Genomic DNA, 18,161 nt, shown 5'->3' on the forward strand with positions numbered 1-18,161 from the left:
AAACATAATATTTATTCAATAAAGAATAAAGGATTGATTGTTAAGTTATACGAGAGGATAAAGGTTAATGCTATCAAAAGAGAATAAACAGTTCTCATCAGTCATAATTTCATTAAAAGTATATTGATTTGAAAATTGAATTCTTGAATATTCTTTTGATAACAAAACTATTACCATTTTGTTCCATGAATATTGTAGGTTCTTCAATACCTTTCTGTGTAGCTGTGAATGAGTAGCATCACCCATAACATTAACCTATTCCCAATAATAGCTGTTAGTTTTGGGAATATTGTAATGAAAAGATTTCCAATTACCACAACCTCTTATTCATTAAATGAGAGGGATATTTGGAAACAATATTTACATTTTAATAAATGAACACTCCCAAGTATTTTCATTCAACATAGTTCAACTATGAATTCTACTCTCCGCTATATGATATTCACAATGTTGCGAACATAAATCATGAATTAATTTATTATTCCTCATCACATTACATCATATATATTGGGAATAATTCCAATAATGGTATAGATTCGAATATATTAGTTAAGCCTCAATATTGAGTTATAACAAAATAATAAATTGAAATAGAAGTTTAAATAGCAACGAATTTAAACAATTTGAAGGTGATTTGAGAATTGCAATCATGAACGCTTTTGATAACACTGTTATCATTTTGTTCCACGAATATTGAAGTTTCTTCATTATACCGTTTTGTGTAGAAGTGAGTTTATATTTCCGTGGGAATATATTTAATGGAGTTATTGTTCGTTTAATAATTTATGATGTTTGTTACTTATTTTCTTTTACTATTAAATTTTGTAAAACTTCAAAGTGAAAAGACACTCACATTGTTTGATGTGGCGACGTCCGTTTCGTGCTGGTATTGCACAGTTTCAAGCCAAACAGAAAATGAAGTGTTTAAGGTTATGAGGGTGAAATTTAGTCTGAGTGGGGGTGGAGGGGAGTTTTGGCGGTTAATGGAGGAGGATCCAAATGAGTTTGTCAAACAGGGTGTGGGAGGAAAAGTTGATTTGGTCATTTAGAATATTGTTTGGCTGTTGTTTGGTATGTTTGTATATTTAAAACTGTTCTAGTACATTTCATTTTCTGTTTTTGTGGGAATAGTGGAGTATTTTGAGGTTGTTGTCTATGTCAGGGTGTGTGTGGTCAGTGGAGATAATGTGTTCTGCAAAGGTGGAATGGGAGGACGGATGGGTAATAGCTCTTGTGTGTTCTTTGAATCTTATATTGAAATTTCTAGCTGTTTTACCTATGTAGAATTTGCTGCAATCTTTACAATTTAGCTTATAAATTCCTGGTATATTGTATTGATTTTGAGAGGTGTTGTGTGGGGACAAGAGTTTTTTCAGTGGATATCACCATCACAAAACAGAGCCAATCATTCAAAATATACAGAAAGCCCACAACAACAGACTCCACAATCCATTGCACTTCAAATCACCCTATCCAACACAAACTTGCAGCCTTCAACCACATGCTATACAGATTAATAAATATCCCAATGACAAACACAGATTACAACACTGAACTGCACACAATAAAATATATTGTACAACATAATGGATACAAACCCTCAATGATTGACAAACTACTACAAAAAATTAAAAACAATCCGCAAAACTCTGACAAATACAACACTGATAATAATACAGCATTCGTCACCCTCACATACCACAACAATAAAACTTAAAAAATAGCAGCATCATTCAAGAAAATGAAATACAAGGTTGCATACAGAACAAAAAACTCACTGAAAAGACTCTTGTCCCCACACAACACCTCTCAAAATCAATACAATAGACCAGGAATTTATAAGCTAAATTGTAGAGATTGCAGCAAATTCTACATAGGTAAAACAGCTAGAAATTTCAATATAAGATCCAAAGAACACACAAGAGCCATAACCCATCCGTCCTCCCATTCCACCTTTGCAGAACACATTATCTCCACTGACCACACACACCCTGACATAGACAACAACCTCAAAATACTTCACTATTCCCACAAAAACAGAAAATGAAATGTACTAGAACAGTTTTAAATATACAAACACACCAAACAACAGCCAAACAATATTCTAAATGACCAAATCAACTTTTCCTCCCACACCCTGTTTGACAAACTCATTTGAATCCTCCTTATTAACCGCCAAAACTCCCCTCCACACCAAATTTCACCCTCATAACCTTAAACACTTCAGTTTCTGTTTGGCTTGAAACTGTGCAATACCAGCACGAAACGGACGTCGCCACATCAAACAATGTGAGTGTTTTCCACTTTAAAGTTTCACAATATTTAATAGTAATAATAATAGTGAAAACAAGATGGATAACCAACAACAAATTTTCTTTTGCAAATAAGTTTCGAATTTCTGTTTCAGTCTGATATTTCATCAACACCGCGTAAAACCAGTAGAACCTCTCTACCACCTCTGCAGAAGGTTGTCATCCCAAAGAAAGAGCCAGACTCTCCAGAATCGCTTCCTAACGATTTCAACATGAAAACAAACGGAGAAGAGAAGTTGATTGGTGATGATAAACAAAATGAAAATCGAACAACTGAGGAAAATCCACAAGAAAATTGTAAGAACTCCCCAACAAGTGTTAGAAACGATATAATAACAGAAACTCCGAAGGAAGAATACATTATGAACGAGGAGTTACCAGAGAATGGGGATACAGTTTCAAATGATGGATCAGATGCTTCGAATAATAAAGAGTTGGAAGAGAAAAATAATAAAGAAGATCCAGCACCAAAGGAAACACCAATTACACCAGATAATGTAAGTACACGATTTCCCAATAACAGTTTGTCCTATGTTCGACGAGTCACAATTCATCGTCAGCAATCCCCCAAGGATTTCAAAAATGAATTGGAATCGAGAAAGAGAAAATCGACGGCTTTATCCCTGGAGGATGGCAAAATCGGTTATGAAGTTTGCGATAAAACTAACCATGAGTTTAGTACAAGTTTACCTTGTTTGAATGGTGGTTTATCATCACTCGAAAATGACGTGACCCTGGAAAAAATTGTATCAATTGATAAAGCTGACACTAAAATAAGATTAGAGTTGATGGATAATGTGGTTAACCAAAACTGCTCAAACTCGTGTGGCTTGAATACAACCTGTGATACAGATTTCAAATATGAAGGAAAGACCGACGAAAAACCAACAGAATATTATGAAATGTGTGAGAAAAACATTGAAGACCAAGTACTGTTAAACCAATCTGAAATGAGAAATTCTTTGGGAAAAGATAGTGAACTATTTTCTATGCCCAGAGAGATGCTGGATACAACCACAATAAACTTTGAAAAAGATGGGAAAATATTCTCCAGTCCTGGGAATAATATGCAATGTTTGCTAGCTTTCAAGTTGAATCAATCAAAAATAAATGAGTTTGATAAAGACATTTTGAATAAGGAGAGTGATCATGCTGAGACTTGTGAATGTCATTACAGGAAAGATTCTGATTCAATGCAAAGTATTTTGTATAATAGTTGGACGCGTCGCAATCAAAATAAAATGATGGAAGAAGAGAGTTGGCCAAAAGAATTTGAGAATCTAACATTGGAAGGATATTTGAATGCCGAAGACAATGGGGATATGGAAAAATTCATTGGAGAGGAGGAGGAAGATAGATTATCTGAAATAATTAGTGTTGCTTCAAAGAGTGTGGAAACATTTTGTCACGAGATTAGTCATAATGATGAGAATAGTACTGGAAAAATTAATATGTCTTCAGAAGGGTCGAGTGTTGGAAGTAAACCCAGAGCATTGAGAGATAAAATTCAAAACAATGATGAAGAGAACCAGGATTTTGTTTGGGTACAAGAGCGAAAATTCAATGATGAACTTGAAGATAAAGAGGATAATTTCCCACAATCAAACTCCTGTACACGAACAAACAGTTATGAATTTGAATATGTTACCACCAGGAATAAGTTGCGTTGTTCAATGTCCTGCCCGCATTCTCCATTGAAATTTGAAGATATCAGGCAGAATGAACAAAACATGTTTTGTAAATCTGGAAGTTCATCAGTGACTCAAGTTAGTCAAACAAATAACTTAAGGAGGAAGATGTTTGTGGAGAACGAGTATGCAAGGTCAAATTTTTCAATGGATTCAATCAGAAATATGAGTGATGATGAAGATGAATTTGATTTGGTTGTGAATGGTAGGAGGTTTGAAATGGAAGAGAATAGTTTTTTCAATGAAGAGGAAAAGAGAAATCAAGTTTGAGTCATAAAACAATGATTGGTGCATCTACTGTTTCAAGTAAAAATAATTCTGTACATGATTTTTCTGAGGATAGTTTGGTCAGTAGAGGTGCCTTGAGTCATTTTTCTGGCATTCATCAATGTAGATTGTGTGGAACTATGTTTGATGGAAAAACTGGGGGAAAAATTGAAGCTCAATTAGAAACTAACATCAATCCACAAAAAAGTACGAGCAGTATATTCAATAACATACGCACCAACCTGAAAAGCATGTTTCAGAAAACTAAAAATATCACTACCAACTATTACAAATGCAATTTAGTTCAAAGACCAAAAATTGAAGAATTTGAAAAGCTCAAAGACAGAAGTGAAGTGTTCCATAATGGAGCCTATGATGAGGAAACTGTCGCACATTGGATGAATAATGAGGCTGAGGGAAAAACCGAGAGAAATTTTGGAAATGGAGAGGGAGATTCGGAAAATTTCAAGAACAATCCAGTTTTGAATATGGATGACAATTGGGGAGAATGTTGTTTGAAGATGATATTCAAAGGAAATGATGTTCCAGAAATGGTAACTCAATTATTGTTTGGAATACTTGACAGCTTCTAATTTGTAGTGTCTTATACACTAAATTATTATTTCATTTTTTTGGTAATTATAAAGGAATAGTTTGAAATTCGATCAATTTTACCCTATGCAACACAAAGTGAAGCTCTTTCTGAATTTATGTTGAAACTTTCAATTCTAGTTGAATTTATAGATTTGAACGTTGTAAGTAAGAAAATAACATATAATTTATTTATTTAGATTATAACATAGAGAAACGATAGCGTAAGTGATGCTATTGTTTCTCTATGATTATAATAATAATAATTTATTGTAAAAAATACTACAATCATAATATAATTATGACATTGAAGGAAAAACTAGGCTGAGCCTGTACCATTTCTCTCCAAAAATTTTGATAAAATGTTAATGTTGTCCAAAGGTTGAGGTTATGATATTACACACTGCTTCGTCACTTAATTTTTGGTCCAGGAATGATGATTTGAAGATTTTGAATTTTGAAGGTTGACATAATACTTCAAATGAATTACAAAATGTATCACAATGTATAGAAAACATAAGAAATATTGCACTTATTTGAATACAAATTAATAATGGAATAGTTATTCAATAGACATTGTCCTACTTTTGTTTAACTTTGTTTGGAACTCAGAACTCGAGCTAGTGCTAAGAACGCAGTTCATCAGTATTTTGGCTCTACTTCTAATTTTGACCAAATTAAAATAACTTTGAAAAGCAAATAAAACCTGCACAAACGCACATAGACCTATATTATAGGAAATATAATATCCTATTATATTAAACGAGCAATTTCTGTATATATTTTTATATTTGGTTATTTATATGTCCAACGGTTTCTCGAAAACGGCTCTAACGATTTTCACAAAATTTGGAACATAGGTTTATGATATAAAAATTCGATTGCACTATGTCTCATTCCTGGGAAAACTCGCTGAACGACATTAAAAGGATAATTCATCCTTGGAAAAACAACTGAGACTTTCGTCGTCTGTGGATGATAAAGAAGTGAGTGAGACGCACTCGGTCTGTGGAAAATCAAAATATCTCATCCCGAAATTCATAAGTTGACATATAGCCAGCTGTAAAATAAACCAAGATCATTTTAAAGAATAGTGTTCTGTTTATCAATAAATAAAAGTAACGAGCGAAGCTCGGTGCCCCGATATTAATTTTTGAAGCAAACAACATCAAAATCATATTGACAAAATATTAAGGATACACTTGATGTCATTAGTTATTCAGGTCTATAACTATATTGCCTGCATTGTGTGGAGTAGTTGAGGGCTTGTATACTACTGTATATGCTATACATTGAGTGCCGGTTGCACAACAGCTGGTTATATTATAACCGTGATTAATTCCACAAGAACCAATCAGAGAAGCCGTCTTTTCAAAAACGCCTTCTCTGATTGGTTCTCGTGGAATTAATCACGGTTAAAATTTAACCGGCTGTTGTGCAACTTGAAAGTTCTATTTTATCCATGGGCAAGTTAAGCGAATAGTGTTGATAAATGAGTATCATAATAGCATAGTAGTATTGATAAAAAACAAGTTACTTCTCCTGGTATAGTGTTTGAGCAAAATATTAATTGAAATGCAAAACGAAAATTAATATTTGTTAATTTTTTCATTAATCGCAGATCTCTGACGAAACAGGAAGTGCAGCTGATTTGAGCAGTACTATTTCAGTGATAAGTCCTGCAAGTGAAAGGAAGGTAGACACAACCAGTAGTGCCAAATGTAAGTGATATTTGAACTTAAATGAAGTTAAAAATTCCCATTTGAAAATAAACGTTCGGATAATAAGACAGTAGAGGAGATGAGTACAGTAAATGAGACACAGGGGCAGGAGCTTTCGAACGTCACTCTCATTCTACATTATTAATGCAGTTTTCATTGATTGATTCAAGATCAAAATAGAATACTTTACAGATGAATGATACAATAATTAGGAAACGGTCAATTCGCACATCCATTAATTTAATTAAAAAAATAGATGTACCTCTACGATACCTGCTGGGCTTTGCCGAAGACTATAGACAGATTCTGCTGAATGTGAAACAAGAGCTAGTGTTGAGTGTATTTGCTATTGTTATTTGTAGAGTGTATTTTATACACTCTACAAACGGCCCCAAGGCTATAAAATATAGCTATTAGATAAATAGTTCGGCTAGCTTCTTCTCCAAGCTCGAGCTTGCTCTTTTGGGGAAGTAAGTTAGTTAATAATATTTGATTTTATACATTAAATTTGATTATAGCAGTGTATATTGTAAGGTACACCCCCAGTTGCAAGTACGTCGGTTAACGTTTAATCACGATTAAATGCTATACTTTAATCGAGATTAGCGCTAACCGATGCATTTTGGTTGCACCTAACAGAAATTTCAAGTGAAAACACCGATTAAACTAACCGGCGTAAAATTTTTAATTCTGATTAGTTGGCACCATTGTAACAGCGATTAGTTGAAATGAAGAAAGTTTGGTTGCAAAAAGGTAAATATCGAGAAATAACGCCGGTTAAACTAATCGAAGAAGTTGCAATCAACTTCTTCATCCATTTAAACTAATCGTGGGGTTTTAATAAAACCCCACAATATATAAAATATAGGAAGATTTACCGTAGTATTCTTAAAAGTTTGGAACATTCTAAACTTATGATAGTAAATTTTCATTACAGCACAACCTGAAGATGAGATAAAAGAGGACACAAATGCTCACCAAGAAGAGATAGAGAAATCTGAATCACCAGGTACGTGGTTACTGTCCTGAATGGACCATGGCGTGTCTGGGGGTCACACCTCAGTCAAATTTTTCAACAGAAAATGTTTCGTTTCTTAGTTTAGTGGCCCTCATAATGTTGTAATGGATTTAGCTAATTTTGTATCTTACATAATTCCACAATAGTTTCTACAGATTTTTTATTTTTCTCATGTATTTCGGTGGGGGAGGGGCGATTGTACCTTTGTCACCCCCCCTGGATCCGCCATTGGACATTATCTTATAAACATGACAAATGGTATTGAGTTCACATTTTCAAATGAAATGAAGATGATGAGTTTGAATCCTTCGGAGTGACGTAGGAAGCGGATGCTTTAGATTCAAGGACAAGTGATTTAGATTAGAACCTCCTCAACATTTTCCACCGATTTTTTACAATAAGCAATGTATACAAATATTTAAAAGAAAAACTTAAGTTTCAGAAAACAAGGACGAAGCTACCCCTGAGAACAAAAAAGAAAAAGAAACAAACGATGAGACAAAGAGGAAGAGTCCTAAACAAAAAGACAAGAAGGGATCAAAGAAGCAAACAGTAAGTGATAATAATGATGTACCTCGTAAATATATGATTCGATGAAATTTAATTTTTTTGTTGGTGTTTGAGACTTTCATACAAGTATTTTAGGTGTTTCAAAATAAAATGTTGCATTGTAAAACTTGTCTGAATTCAGATTTATATTTTATATAGAAGAGGAAAAAGAGCTGTATGCAAACAATGAAAGGATAACTAAGAACAAATTCTTCTACATCTTTGAAGAAGAAACAAATACGACTTTGTAAATCTTCAATTTGAAATATCGTATTAGTAATTCTGTATTGTTTTAAATTTTGAGTTCCACTTACCCTGTCTATTCTCATTTCCTTGATTGATGATTATGAATAAGTGAACCTTTTTTTTAAACAATTTTATTAACAGGATAATGTTGAGAAAACTTTGTGATTAGAAGTACCTCTTAAAAGGTATAAAAATGATTGCTTGATATACTAGCTTTGTAACAATCAGATTAAGAAATATTGAGAAAAAAAAACAATATTTTGAAACAGAACTTTTATTAGTTTGTTGAATTTCCACAAATTTGTATAACTTGACTTTTTCTAATTATAAAAATGTTCTTTTGTTTCAGTCAAGTGTATGTGTCATACTGTAAGGCTGTCGCCGTTTATTGAGATACATGAAACACTGATTAGCCAATAGCAGCGAAGCATGAAGTAGAAATCTGAGTTATCATTCATCTAGTCAAAGCACATCCTAGTGGTGGTATTAGCATTTTTAATGCAATTTTTATTGCAACTTATTATGTCTATTGGAATAGATTATTTTAATGTACTTTATAACAGTTATTTTTTAAATGCAATTTTATACACTTGTATTTTGGAGACAGATTGAATAAAATCAGACATAATTATGAAATGGTTTCTTATTGAACTGCAATTATATCTTACTAATTTTGACGTAAAGCATACAAGAGGAATGTTTAATAAGACATTTTCCAATATATTACTATCTCTATTTTATCCTCTCTATTAAAAATATTTATTACATACAGTATGTTTAATGCATGAAGATATTTGAAATATTTTTTGCCAATATCAAATTACATTGGTTCAAATGAAATTGATAGAAAATTATGATTTTATAAATTCAAAGATAGTAACGGCACGTTTGATATCCTTTTATAAAAGTTTAGCGTGACTTGAGCAGCAATTCGTTCACAACATAATTTGTTTAAAGATTATTCATGTGTTATATTTAGTTTGTTTGAAAAATGTACACGGAATTTGGTTTACAGTCTTGAGGATTACCACGATAAGAACTGCAAATAAAATTGTAGAAGAATAGAGGTTACTAGTAGATCTGTAAAGATCCATCAATTAGCCCTGTAGAAATAAATAAGAAATATAAAAATTGAGCTGTTACAACAAGGACAGGCTAGGAATTGGAATATTAAGGGGAGAGAAACTGGAAGCTACCTAATCTATTCATAGATTTTGTTACATAAATAGGACAAATATTCCGATTATTTTAAAAATTATTTAAAAAATAAGTGGACAATTATTTTGATCAATTAAAAAACGGGTCACGTAATTTTCATGTGTACAGTTGAATTATACAGTTTTGGGTTTAAGTCTGTTGTGCTTTTCCTAAAATTGAATAAAAATTATTTACAAGTTTGTTTACAACTGAGAATCCTACTCTTAAAAATCTGGTGTGGTGCACTCACACAACTTTCCTTGCCATTATGAAAATTGATCAACTGACGCTAGTGTTCCCGTGCATCTCAAGTCTACTTTTCTAATATCTGAGCCAGCTGGTGACAGGACAATAGCTCTGCAGACACACGAAGTCTGCTATCTCTTCATAGTGAATGATTTGATAGAATCAATAGTTGCCAACAGTTTGCAATTTAATAATCTTAATTTTCTCGAATATCAAGCTTATTTTCAATTTTAGGTGGAAATGTTACTGGACATTAATTGCAGAGATTTTCATGCTCAATCTTTTCCACTTGGAATTTTTTGTTTAAATTGTATATGAAGGCTGATAATTGAGAATCTAAAATCGAACTTTGCATAGATGAGGCGGAGCTCCTAAAATTTTTACAGATATGGGACTTGTTGCAGTTGATAGAGCTTATCAATAACTATTTCAGTTATGAATTTGATCAAAATCGTTGGAGCCGTTTTCGAGAAAATCGCGAAAAAAACCGTTTTTGACAACATTTTCGCCATTTTAGCCGCCATCTTGGATTGCATTTTATCGAAATTGTTCGTGTCGGATCCTTATATTGTAAGGACCTTACGTTCCAAATTTCAAGTCATTCCGTTAACTGGGAGATGAGATATCGTGTACACAGACGCACATACACTCATACACACACACACACACACACACACACACACACACACACACATACATACAGACCAATACCCAAAAACCACTTTTTTGGACTCAGGGGACCTTGAAACATATAGAAATTTAGAAATTGGGTACCTTATTTTTTCGGAAAGCAATACTTTCCTTACCTATGGGCAAGGAAAGTAAAATGCGAATTGGGAGTAAATGAATCTGTATGACTATAGAATATGGAAAATCTATTTTATAATTAATTTGATTCATTATCACATTCACAGCTCATAGATCATTCAGCATCTTTAGTCCTTGCAATTTCTTCTTCAATTTTCTTCCTAGCTGATTCCAAAGTAAGCGTCTTAGGTGAGAGCGAAACAGTCTTTTCTCTAGATTTCTGGCCTCTTACAATGGTGAAGTCACTTTTTCTAACACTAAGCACTTCAGCTAAATATTCGACCAATTCAGTGTTGGCTTGACCCTCAACTGCGCGCGCAGCTATTTTCACTGCCAATCGCGGTTGGTCATCCGAAGATGTCTCTGATCCTGCAAAATAATTGCATGAATAAAAAATAAATTCACAATACAGACTAGCTCAAATTTTGTCAGAAATGGGAGATTGATATCACTGGAAATGTCTATTTAGGATTTATGACTCAACCGACAGTCTTGTTATTTCAACTGCGGCTTAAATCGAGTATACATTATTTAAGGTTGTGCCTTCAATAATTTTTTTTCAATTTTTTTAATCTATTGGACAGGTTCTTAGGACATAATCAATGTAATTGCAATATTTCTATCAGCTTCTGTTAGCTAACAATAGGGCTTCAAAAGTCACTTTTTTGAGGCAGATGGTACACATACCCTACAAAAACTACTGATCAGAAAAAATTGAGAATAATATGCAAGTCTCCTCTTCAATATAGCAAAAATTACGTCAACTTTGTTTTTGAAAATCTGAAAAGAAAATTAAATTTTATGCATTTTAAACTCCTTTTTCACTTTCAATGTTCGTTCTATAGACTTCAAATTCATAGCAACTTGTAGCGCTGTTCTTGATGAATAAAGTTGATGCTTAAACTTCTATTATAGACACAATAATAGCCGCTGTTATGTGTACCTTTAAAGCACGATTTTACGCCTGCTATGCTCGGGCAGCAAGTGAATAGTACAGCTGGAGCGATCTAGCGGTATTAGCTTGTCCCTAGAGCTAAGCGCTCGACGTTAAGCTGCACAAACAATAGTGAGAATGTCTTATTGGGAAAAATTTTAAGGCAATAATTTATTGTCAATGTTACCTTCAAACTCAAGGTCAGCCTGCTTTCTCTGTTATGAAATTAGAGTGTATTTTTCTGCAGGTAAGACCGTCCTCCCATTGGAAAGGTGTCTACTTGAGACCATTTTTGCAGTTTACTTACATTTGGAGAGCAACTGGCAATAGCAACTCTTGTTTTCCTCAATTTTTCAAATACATACAAAATTAAAAATGACTAGGAGAGTGTTTAAAGTTTCATCATATGATCGATTCTTATTATCAAAAATATAGATTATTATAGTAATTTTGGCTTTGTTTACCTTGAATCATATTCTGCTTTGATCCCGGTTTAGCATGAACATGGATCAAAATATTTCCATCCTTGTCGCAATCAACAGGTTCCGTTTTATTTGTTTTTACATTCTACAAAAAAAAACAGAATTACAAAATGTTTAAACAAATTTAAAAGAAATTAACACACCATTGATCACTCACACATAACTTTCCACAGTGAAAACACCACTAAAATAAGATAGTTAATTGTTATGAAGTATAATAAAAAACAAAGTCTAAATTTTCTGTAGATTGGAATAAGCTTTCCAAAAGAAAATAGCACTATCACAAAGAAAATAGCTATGACAATGAGCTAGTCATGTCATGAGCATGAATCGATAATGGGCATACACTAGACCAGTAGTCGCCAAACTTATGATCATGTGAGCTAGAATAGCATTTATAAATCTTCTAGTGAGCTACCAACGAATATTAGACTGAAGAAAGTACGGTACGCAAAATGAAATTTTTACACTACTCTTATTGCCCATAAAGATACATTTCTAGTGTTGTAGAAATCTACTTATCTCATAGCAAAAAGTATAACATAAGTTGAAATGTACATTTCAATGAGAGCAGTGGAACTCTTTTTGGCCATCAAGTATTTTCTTGATGTTTGGAGTGTACGTTGTAGCCGCCATTCTGATGCCGTTTTCCAAAACATGTTCATCAGTCAGTCTGTTCCTAATCGAATTTTTATGAATTTCATACTTGAAAAAGATGATTCACACAAGTAGGTAGAGCTGAGCATAGCTTTCAACCTCAATGCAACTTTAATAATAATTGAATATTTTTCTTTGGGGACTTGAGGCCAAATATTTCCAGTTGTAGAAAGTGATCTGAGAGACAAGATAATTTTAAAAATCCACAAATTCCATTTCAACTGAAGCCTGATCTCCACCAAAATGTTTTACAACACAAGCTGCAAAATGTCCTGCATCAATCTCTACAAAAGGAGAGTTGACTAATTGTAACATACTCGATATGCTTTTAAAATCTTGAAATCGTTGATCAAACTGTTGTCTCAAGTCTGAATTGTAACGTATTCTTGGTTATTGCTGAGGTGCTGTGGAGGAGTTTTCTCGTCATTGATTTTCTTCAGACTGGAAAAGTGTTTATATTCAAACTGGACGACATTCTTTTCCCACATCTCAAGCTCCTTGGAAAACGATTTTACAGTGTCCTTATCTTTCCCTTGAAGCTGCAAATTCAAATCATTCAACTTCTCAGTTATATCTGTGTGAAATGCAAAATTTTGTAGCCATGTTTATCAATGCATGGTTGACAACCCAAGCATTTCTGTGAGCTACCAAAAACTACCCCACGAGCTACCGTTAGCTCGCGATCGACTGTTTGGCGACCACTGCACTAGACCAAGACAATTTATTGTCAATCACAAACTTGTGAATGGATTGAACAAAGTAGTCAGAGATATTTTAGAAAATGTTCATGATGAAATAAAAACACAATAAGTTGTTTATTCAAATAAAATAGTTTTATTTGAACAAAACCGAGTTTTTAAAGTTCAAGGCATCATCCATCATCAGCTCAACTTGCAAACTGCGACTGATGATGATGATGATGACTTGAGAACCCTTATTTTTTTCTTAATAGAACTTTTTTAGTTTATCAGACAGTATATATATTGTGTTTTTACAACTTGAGAATGATATTTTTCACTTTTTGTTTATTTCAATCAATGATATTTATTAGCGAGAAAAATATAAAACAGATTTGTTAGAATATTGGTTGTGCAGATGACTGGGCAACTTACCGTTTTATCTGAGTCCGCTGAAGCTTTGGTTTTTGCAGTCTTTTTTGGCATTTTGTAAAGCAATGGAATGGAAAGTAATCTTGATTGTATCATCAACAAACAGTTAATAGTGCTGGCATAACTTCATAGGAATTAATTGAACTGAAAAACAGAAGAATATTAATTATTATTAAACGAAAAACCAAATTAAATGCAGTAATTCACCCCGAAGACTTCTGCTACTGCAAATATTGACAACAGGATAGACTGCTGGATGAAAATTCGATGAGCGCTACTATTCAAAAATAATTTGTCAGCCCGGGAATCGGGTCATCGAATTTTCATCTAGCTGTTTTTCCTGTTGTCAATATTTGCAGTAGCAGAAGTCTTCGGGGTAAATTACTGCATTTAATTTGAATTTTCGTTTTATAATAATAATTAATTCATTAGCATTTGAATAATTGCAACATCTCAGTAATTTCCATTTGTAGAAGAATATTGATTTTCTTACGGCAATAGAGTGAAAGAATAAATAAACTGACTAATTAATATAGGCTTAAGTTACTATGCGTATTTCCATATTATTATAATTTAATGAATAGCACTTTGAATGAAGGAAATCCCTTTATAATGTAGGCTAGAAATGTTTTTGGCCAATTGCGCTAAGAGAAACAACTAAATAGAATGCAATTGTAACTTAGTTGTAACTTGAACTACCGTCTAGGCAATGAATGTTCAAAAAAGGGTACAGAGGAAAAAGTTGGGAAAACAATTTTCAACCCCACAGTTCTGTTAAGGGTAGTAAGGAGGTAAACATATCAAAAGTACCCCTTAGCACAGTGGGTGGGGGTGGTTTAAAGGTACCATTTTTTGTTTATCGCATATAACCAAAAATTTATGTATCTTAAGGACTTGACTTTCATATAATAAATTAAAGCTTACATAATTTCCTACAATATTTATCCGACAACTTTTTCTATATCTCCTCTAGTTTTCGAGATATCCGCTCTTGAAGGTGTGATATTTTTGAAAAAACACGTTCGCCACTAATTTTTCTCTATTTTTGCTCTTATAACTTTTTAAAAATCGATGGAAAAAATCCATGTTGATTAGCCTATAAGCTTATAGAGCATTACATTCTCTTCAATTTGATGTATAATTTCACACATCTACGAATTTCCCTACACCTTTGCAGCAGCTTTAGTGTTGATTGTGAAATCTCCATTTTTGCAACAATAGACTAATTGACAAAGGAATTTTGAGGGAATGTTTTAAACAAAATTTTTGAATGCAGCTTTGATGAGACTAGTTAGGAGGAGAACATATCAGAAGTCACAATTCCTAAATCATGTCCTCAGGGGATGAGGGTGGTTTAAATGTTGCATTTTTCAGCGTTTTGCTTCCACATTCATATCTTGGTTTAACAGACATAACTAACTATTCAATAATAAAACTTGATAAATTCTCTACACTTTTTGTTCAGTGGAATTTTGTGATATTCCCAACAGTTACCGAGATATTCGCTCTTGAAGGTGTGGACTTGTGTGTAATTGCTAAGATAACAGGTTTTTATCCAATGTTTTGCTCTTTCAGGGCTTATAACTCTCCAACATTGCAACATGAAAACCGATGTTTCTCGTACGTTTGTAGAGGATTAAATTCTCTTTGAAATGATGTATTATTTCACTAGTCCAAGCAGCTTGATTTGGACTACCTAGTTATTAGGTGAACATAGCAAAAGTACGCATCTTTATTCCCTCTGTTGAAGGTGTGGAACCGCTTAGTTGACAGTTGTTGCAGCAATGAAAATTTAACCCCCTATATTGAAGCTGCTATAACAATGAGAGGAAAACTTGGAATAGTGAAATAATACATCATTTCAAAGAGAATTTCATTCTCTACAAATGTAAAATAAACATCAGTTTTTATGTTGCATTGTTGAAGAGTTATAAGCCCTGAAAGAGAAAAAAATTGAATAAAAACCTGTTATCTTAGCAATTACACACAAGTCCACACCTTCAAGAGCGAATATCTCGGTAACTGTTGGGAATATCACAAAATTCCACTGAACAAAAAGTGTAGAGAATTTATCAAGCTTTATTATTGAATAGCTAGTTATGTCTGTTAAACGCATTGTTTTTAAGATATGAACGTGAAAGCAAAACGCTTAAAAATGCAACATTTAAACCACCCTCATCCCCTTAGGACATGATTTAGGAATTGAACTTCTGATATGTTCTCCTCCTGACTAGTCTCATCAAAGCTGCAGTCAAAAATTTTGTTTAAATCATTTCCTCTAAATTCCGTTGTCAATTATGGTCTATTGTTGCAAAAACGGAGATTTCACACTCAACACTAAAGCTGCTGCAAAGGTGTAGGGAAATTCGTAAATGTGGGAAACTATAAATCAAATTGAAGAGAATGTAATGCTCTATAAGCTTATAATCAACATGGATTTTTTCCATCGATTTTTAAAAAGTGATAAGAGCAAAAAATGGAGAAAAATTAGTGGCAAACGTGTTCCTATAGAAATATCACACATTCAAGAGCGGATATCTCAAAAACTAGAGGAGATATAGAAAAAGTTGTAAGATAATATATTGTAGGAAATTATGTAAGCTTTAATTTGTTGTATGACAGTCAAGTCCTTAAGATATATAGTTTTTGAGTTTTATGCGATAAACCAAAAAATGGTACCTTTAAACCACTCCCACCCCCTTATCACAGGGGACTTTTGATATGTTTACCTCCTTACTACCCTTAACAGAGCTGTGGGGTTAAAAATTGTGTTCCAAACTTTTCCCTCTAATCTTTCCTTGTCTGGACTAACAAGGATAAATAAATGATAATATGATAATAAATAATTAAAATTGACAGAAAGTTATTAAAAAATTTGAAAGTTTTAAACTAACTTTATGCTTTAAAATTGAATGTTATAAATGTTATTACATAAGTATAACATATCTGTTTTTTTGTAAAAGTGGAATACTATCTAATTAAACACACAATCACATAAATCAAATACTAGCTGGTATTGAAACCTTGAATTATTACTGATTTTAATCAAATTACTTAACAAAAATAATAATAAAGCTGGAGTAGCCTATTCTAACCTGAAAATTCACCGCTTTTGATTTTTGTTTTCATCTCAACCTGGAATCTATTAAGATATCGATAATTGAATGTCAACGTCGACTACAATGAAAGTCGATTTTGGAATGATCTTAGTTTCAGCGCGAGTTTTGAATTCAGTTTATCACTGGCGAGTAATAAATTCATGTTTTGCACAGGAAAGTTATTACTTATTAGATGACAACCTAGTTTTGCATGAAATATTTTCTAACTATTTTTGTTAAAAACGTTTTCATAAAAGAAAAATGATTTTTGTTTCATAATATAGGAGGTAGCCTAATTATTGAATTTATTTGCAAGACATTTACATACCGTTAGTTGAATATTTATCATTTGAAGATCAGTAATAAATATCTAATAAAAATATGAGGAATATTTATCTGAGATGGTCATAAACATGACTATGGGGAATGGATTTTATTTATATAGGTACCTTACTTCTTTGTAGATTATATTTTCAATAAATTATTATTTACTCAGATACCGTATATAATTTATCTATCAAAGTTACTTGAACTTGCCTTTTCTCATTTTTCAATGATCTACTAATGAAGAGAAGAAATTTGATTTTGACATAAATCTCAATATAGGAGAATCTTGCAAACTTTTGTCATATTTAAAAAATTATTCCCACACCTACAAAAGAAACAAAATTGATTTATTTTGTTACAATGAGTATTCTTTTTTTTATTTATTTACTATTGCTATCTAGTCATGAGACTAATGAGCAAATTTTATCGAACTTAACCTACTAAATAATAATAAAATACAGTGAAACTCTCACTAGAATCTCTTACTGCTAATGATAATTAATGATAATGATAACTTAAATTAAATAATAGTACTATAAGGCATAATTTTATTGATTCACTCAATCATTGCTCTGCTTTTTTAACTTGAAACCACTTGCACTACACTAATTAAAATGGCTTCCTCTCTTCAAATTCAGATCAAATTCTTTTATTGCTGTTACATTTTTTCAAAATGCATAACAAAGTCAAACATATATAAAACAGATAAGTTAAAACAGTCATAAGATCACAGATTATGCATCACATATTATCTAACAGTTCATTTTTATTGTAAGGACATTTTTCAACAAGGAAAGTTTTTATTCTATTCTCAAAACATTTAATGTTATCAGGTAAATATAAACAGTCTGATGCCATACTCAATAAAACCATCTAGTGTGTATGAATAATAACATTGATTCACTCTAAGAG

General features: G+C 32.5%; 2 protein-coding genes across 6 annotated transcripts in view; one reads left to right on the forward strand and one right to left on the reverse strand.

Moving 5' to 3' along the window:
- The window catches only part of LOC111063736 (X-linked retinitis pigmentosa GTPase regulator), a 32,629-nt gene extending 23,254 nt beyond the window's left edge, over positions 1–9,375 (forward strand). Inside the window, exons 11-15 of one of the 3 annotated variants that reach the window (XM_039438253.1) lie at positions 2,408–2,809; positions 6,480–6,579; positions 7,517–7,588; positions 8,034–8,149; positions 8,742–9,375. In XM_039438253.1, coding sequence (XP_039294187.1) covers positions 2,408–2,809; positions 6,480–6,579; positions 7,517–7,588; positions 8,034–8,149; positions 8,742–8,765 — 714 coding nt within the window. In that variant the 3' untranslated portion in view covers positions 8,766–9,375. Of the gene's footprint in view, positions 1–2,407; positions 4,822–6,479; positions 6,580–7,516; positions 7,589–8,033; positions 8,150–8,741 lie in introns of those variants that run through there. The other 2 variants (XM_039438254.1, XR_005572509.1) reach the window with 2 other exon arrangements.
- Positions 9,376–10,700: 1,325 nt separating this feature from the next.
- On the reverse strand, positions 10,701–16,971 carry LOC111064117 (UPF0235 protein C15orf40 homolog). 3 transcript variants are annotated; one of them, XM_039438257.1, is made up of 4 exons: positions 16,920–16,971; positions 13,828–13,968; positions 12,041–12,143; positions 10,701–11,011 (listed from the first exon to the last, which is right to left on the reverse strand). In XM_039438257.1, the coding sequence occupies exons 2-4, from the start codon at positions 13,918–13,920 to the stop codon at positions 10,758–10,760; spliced, it is 450 nt and encodes a 149-aa protein (XP_039294191.1). In that variant the 5' UTR covers positions 13,921–13,968; positions 16,920–16,971; the 3' UTR covers positions 10,701–10,757. The 3 variants fall into 3 exon arrangements, with proteins under 3 accessions (XP_039294191.1, XP_039294189.1, XP_039294192.1); XM_039438255.1 differs by having other exon boundaries at positions 16,813–16,947; XM_039438258.1 differs by having other exon boundaries at positions 16,719–16,947.
- Positions 16,972–18,161: the final 1,190 nt, after the last annotated feature.

Source organism: Nilaparvata lugens, chromosome 11, assembly GCF_014356525.2.
Source record: "Nilaparvata lugens isolate BPH chromosome 11, ASM1435652v1, whole genome shotgun sequence".
NCBI lineage: Eukaryota > Metazoa > Arthropoda > Insecta > Hemiptera > Delphacidae > Nilaparvata > Nilaparvata lugens.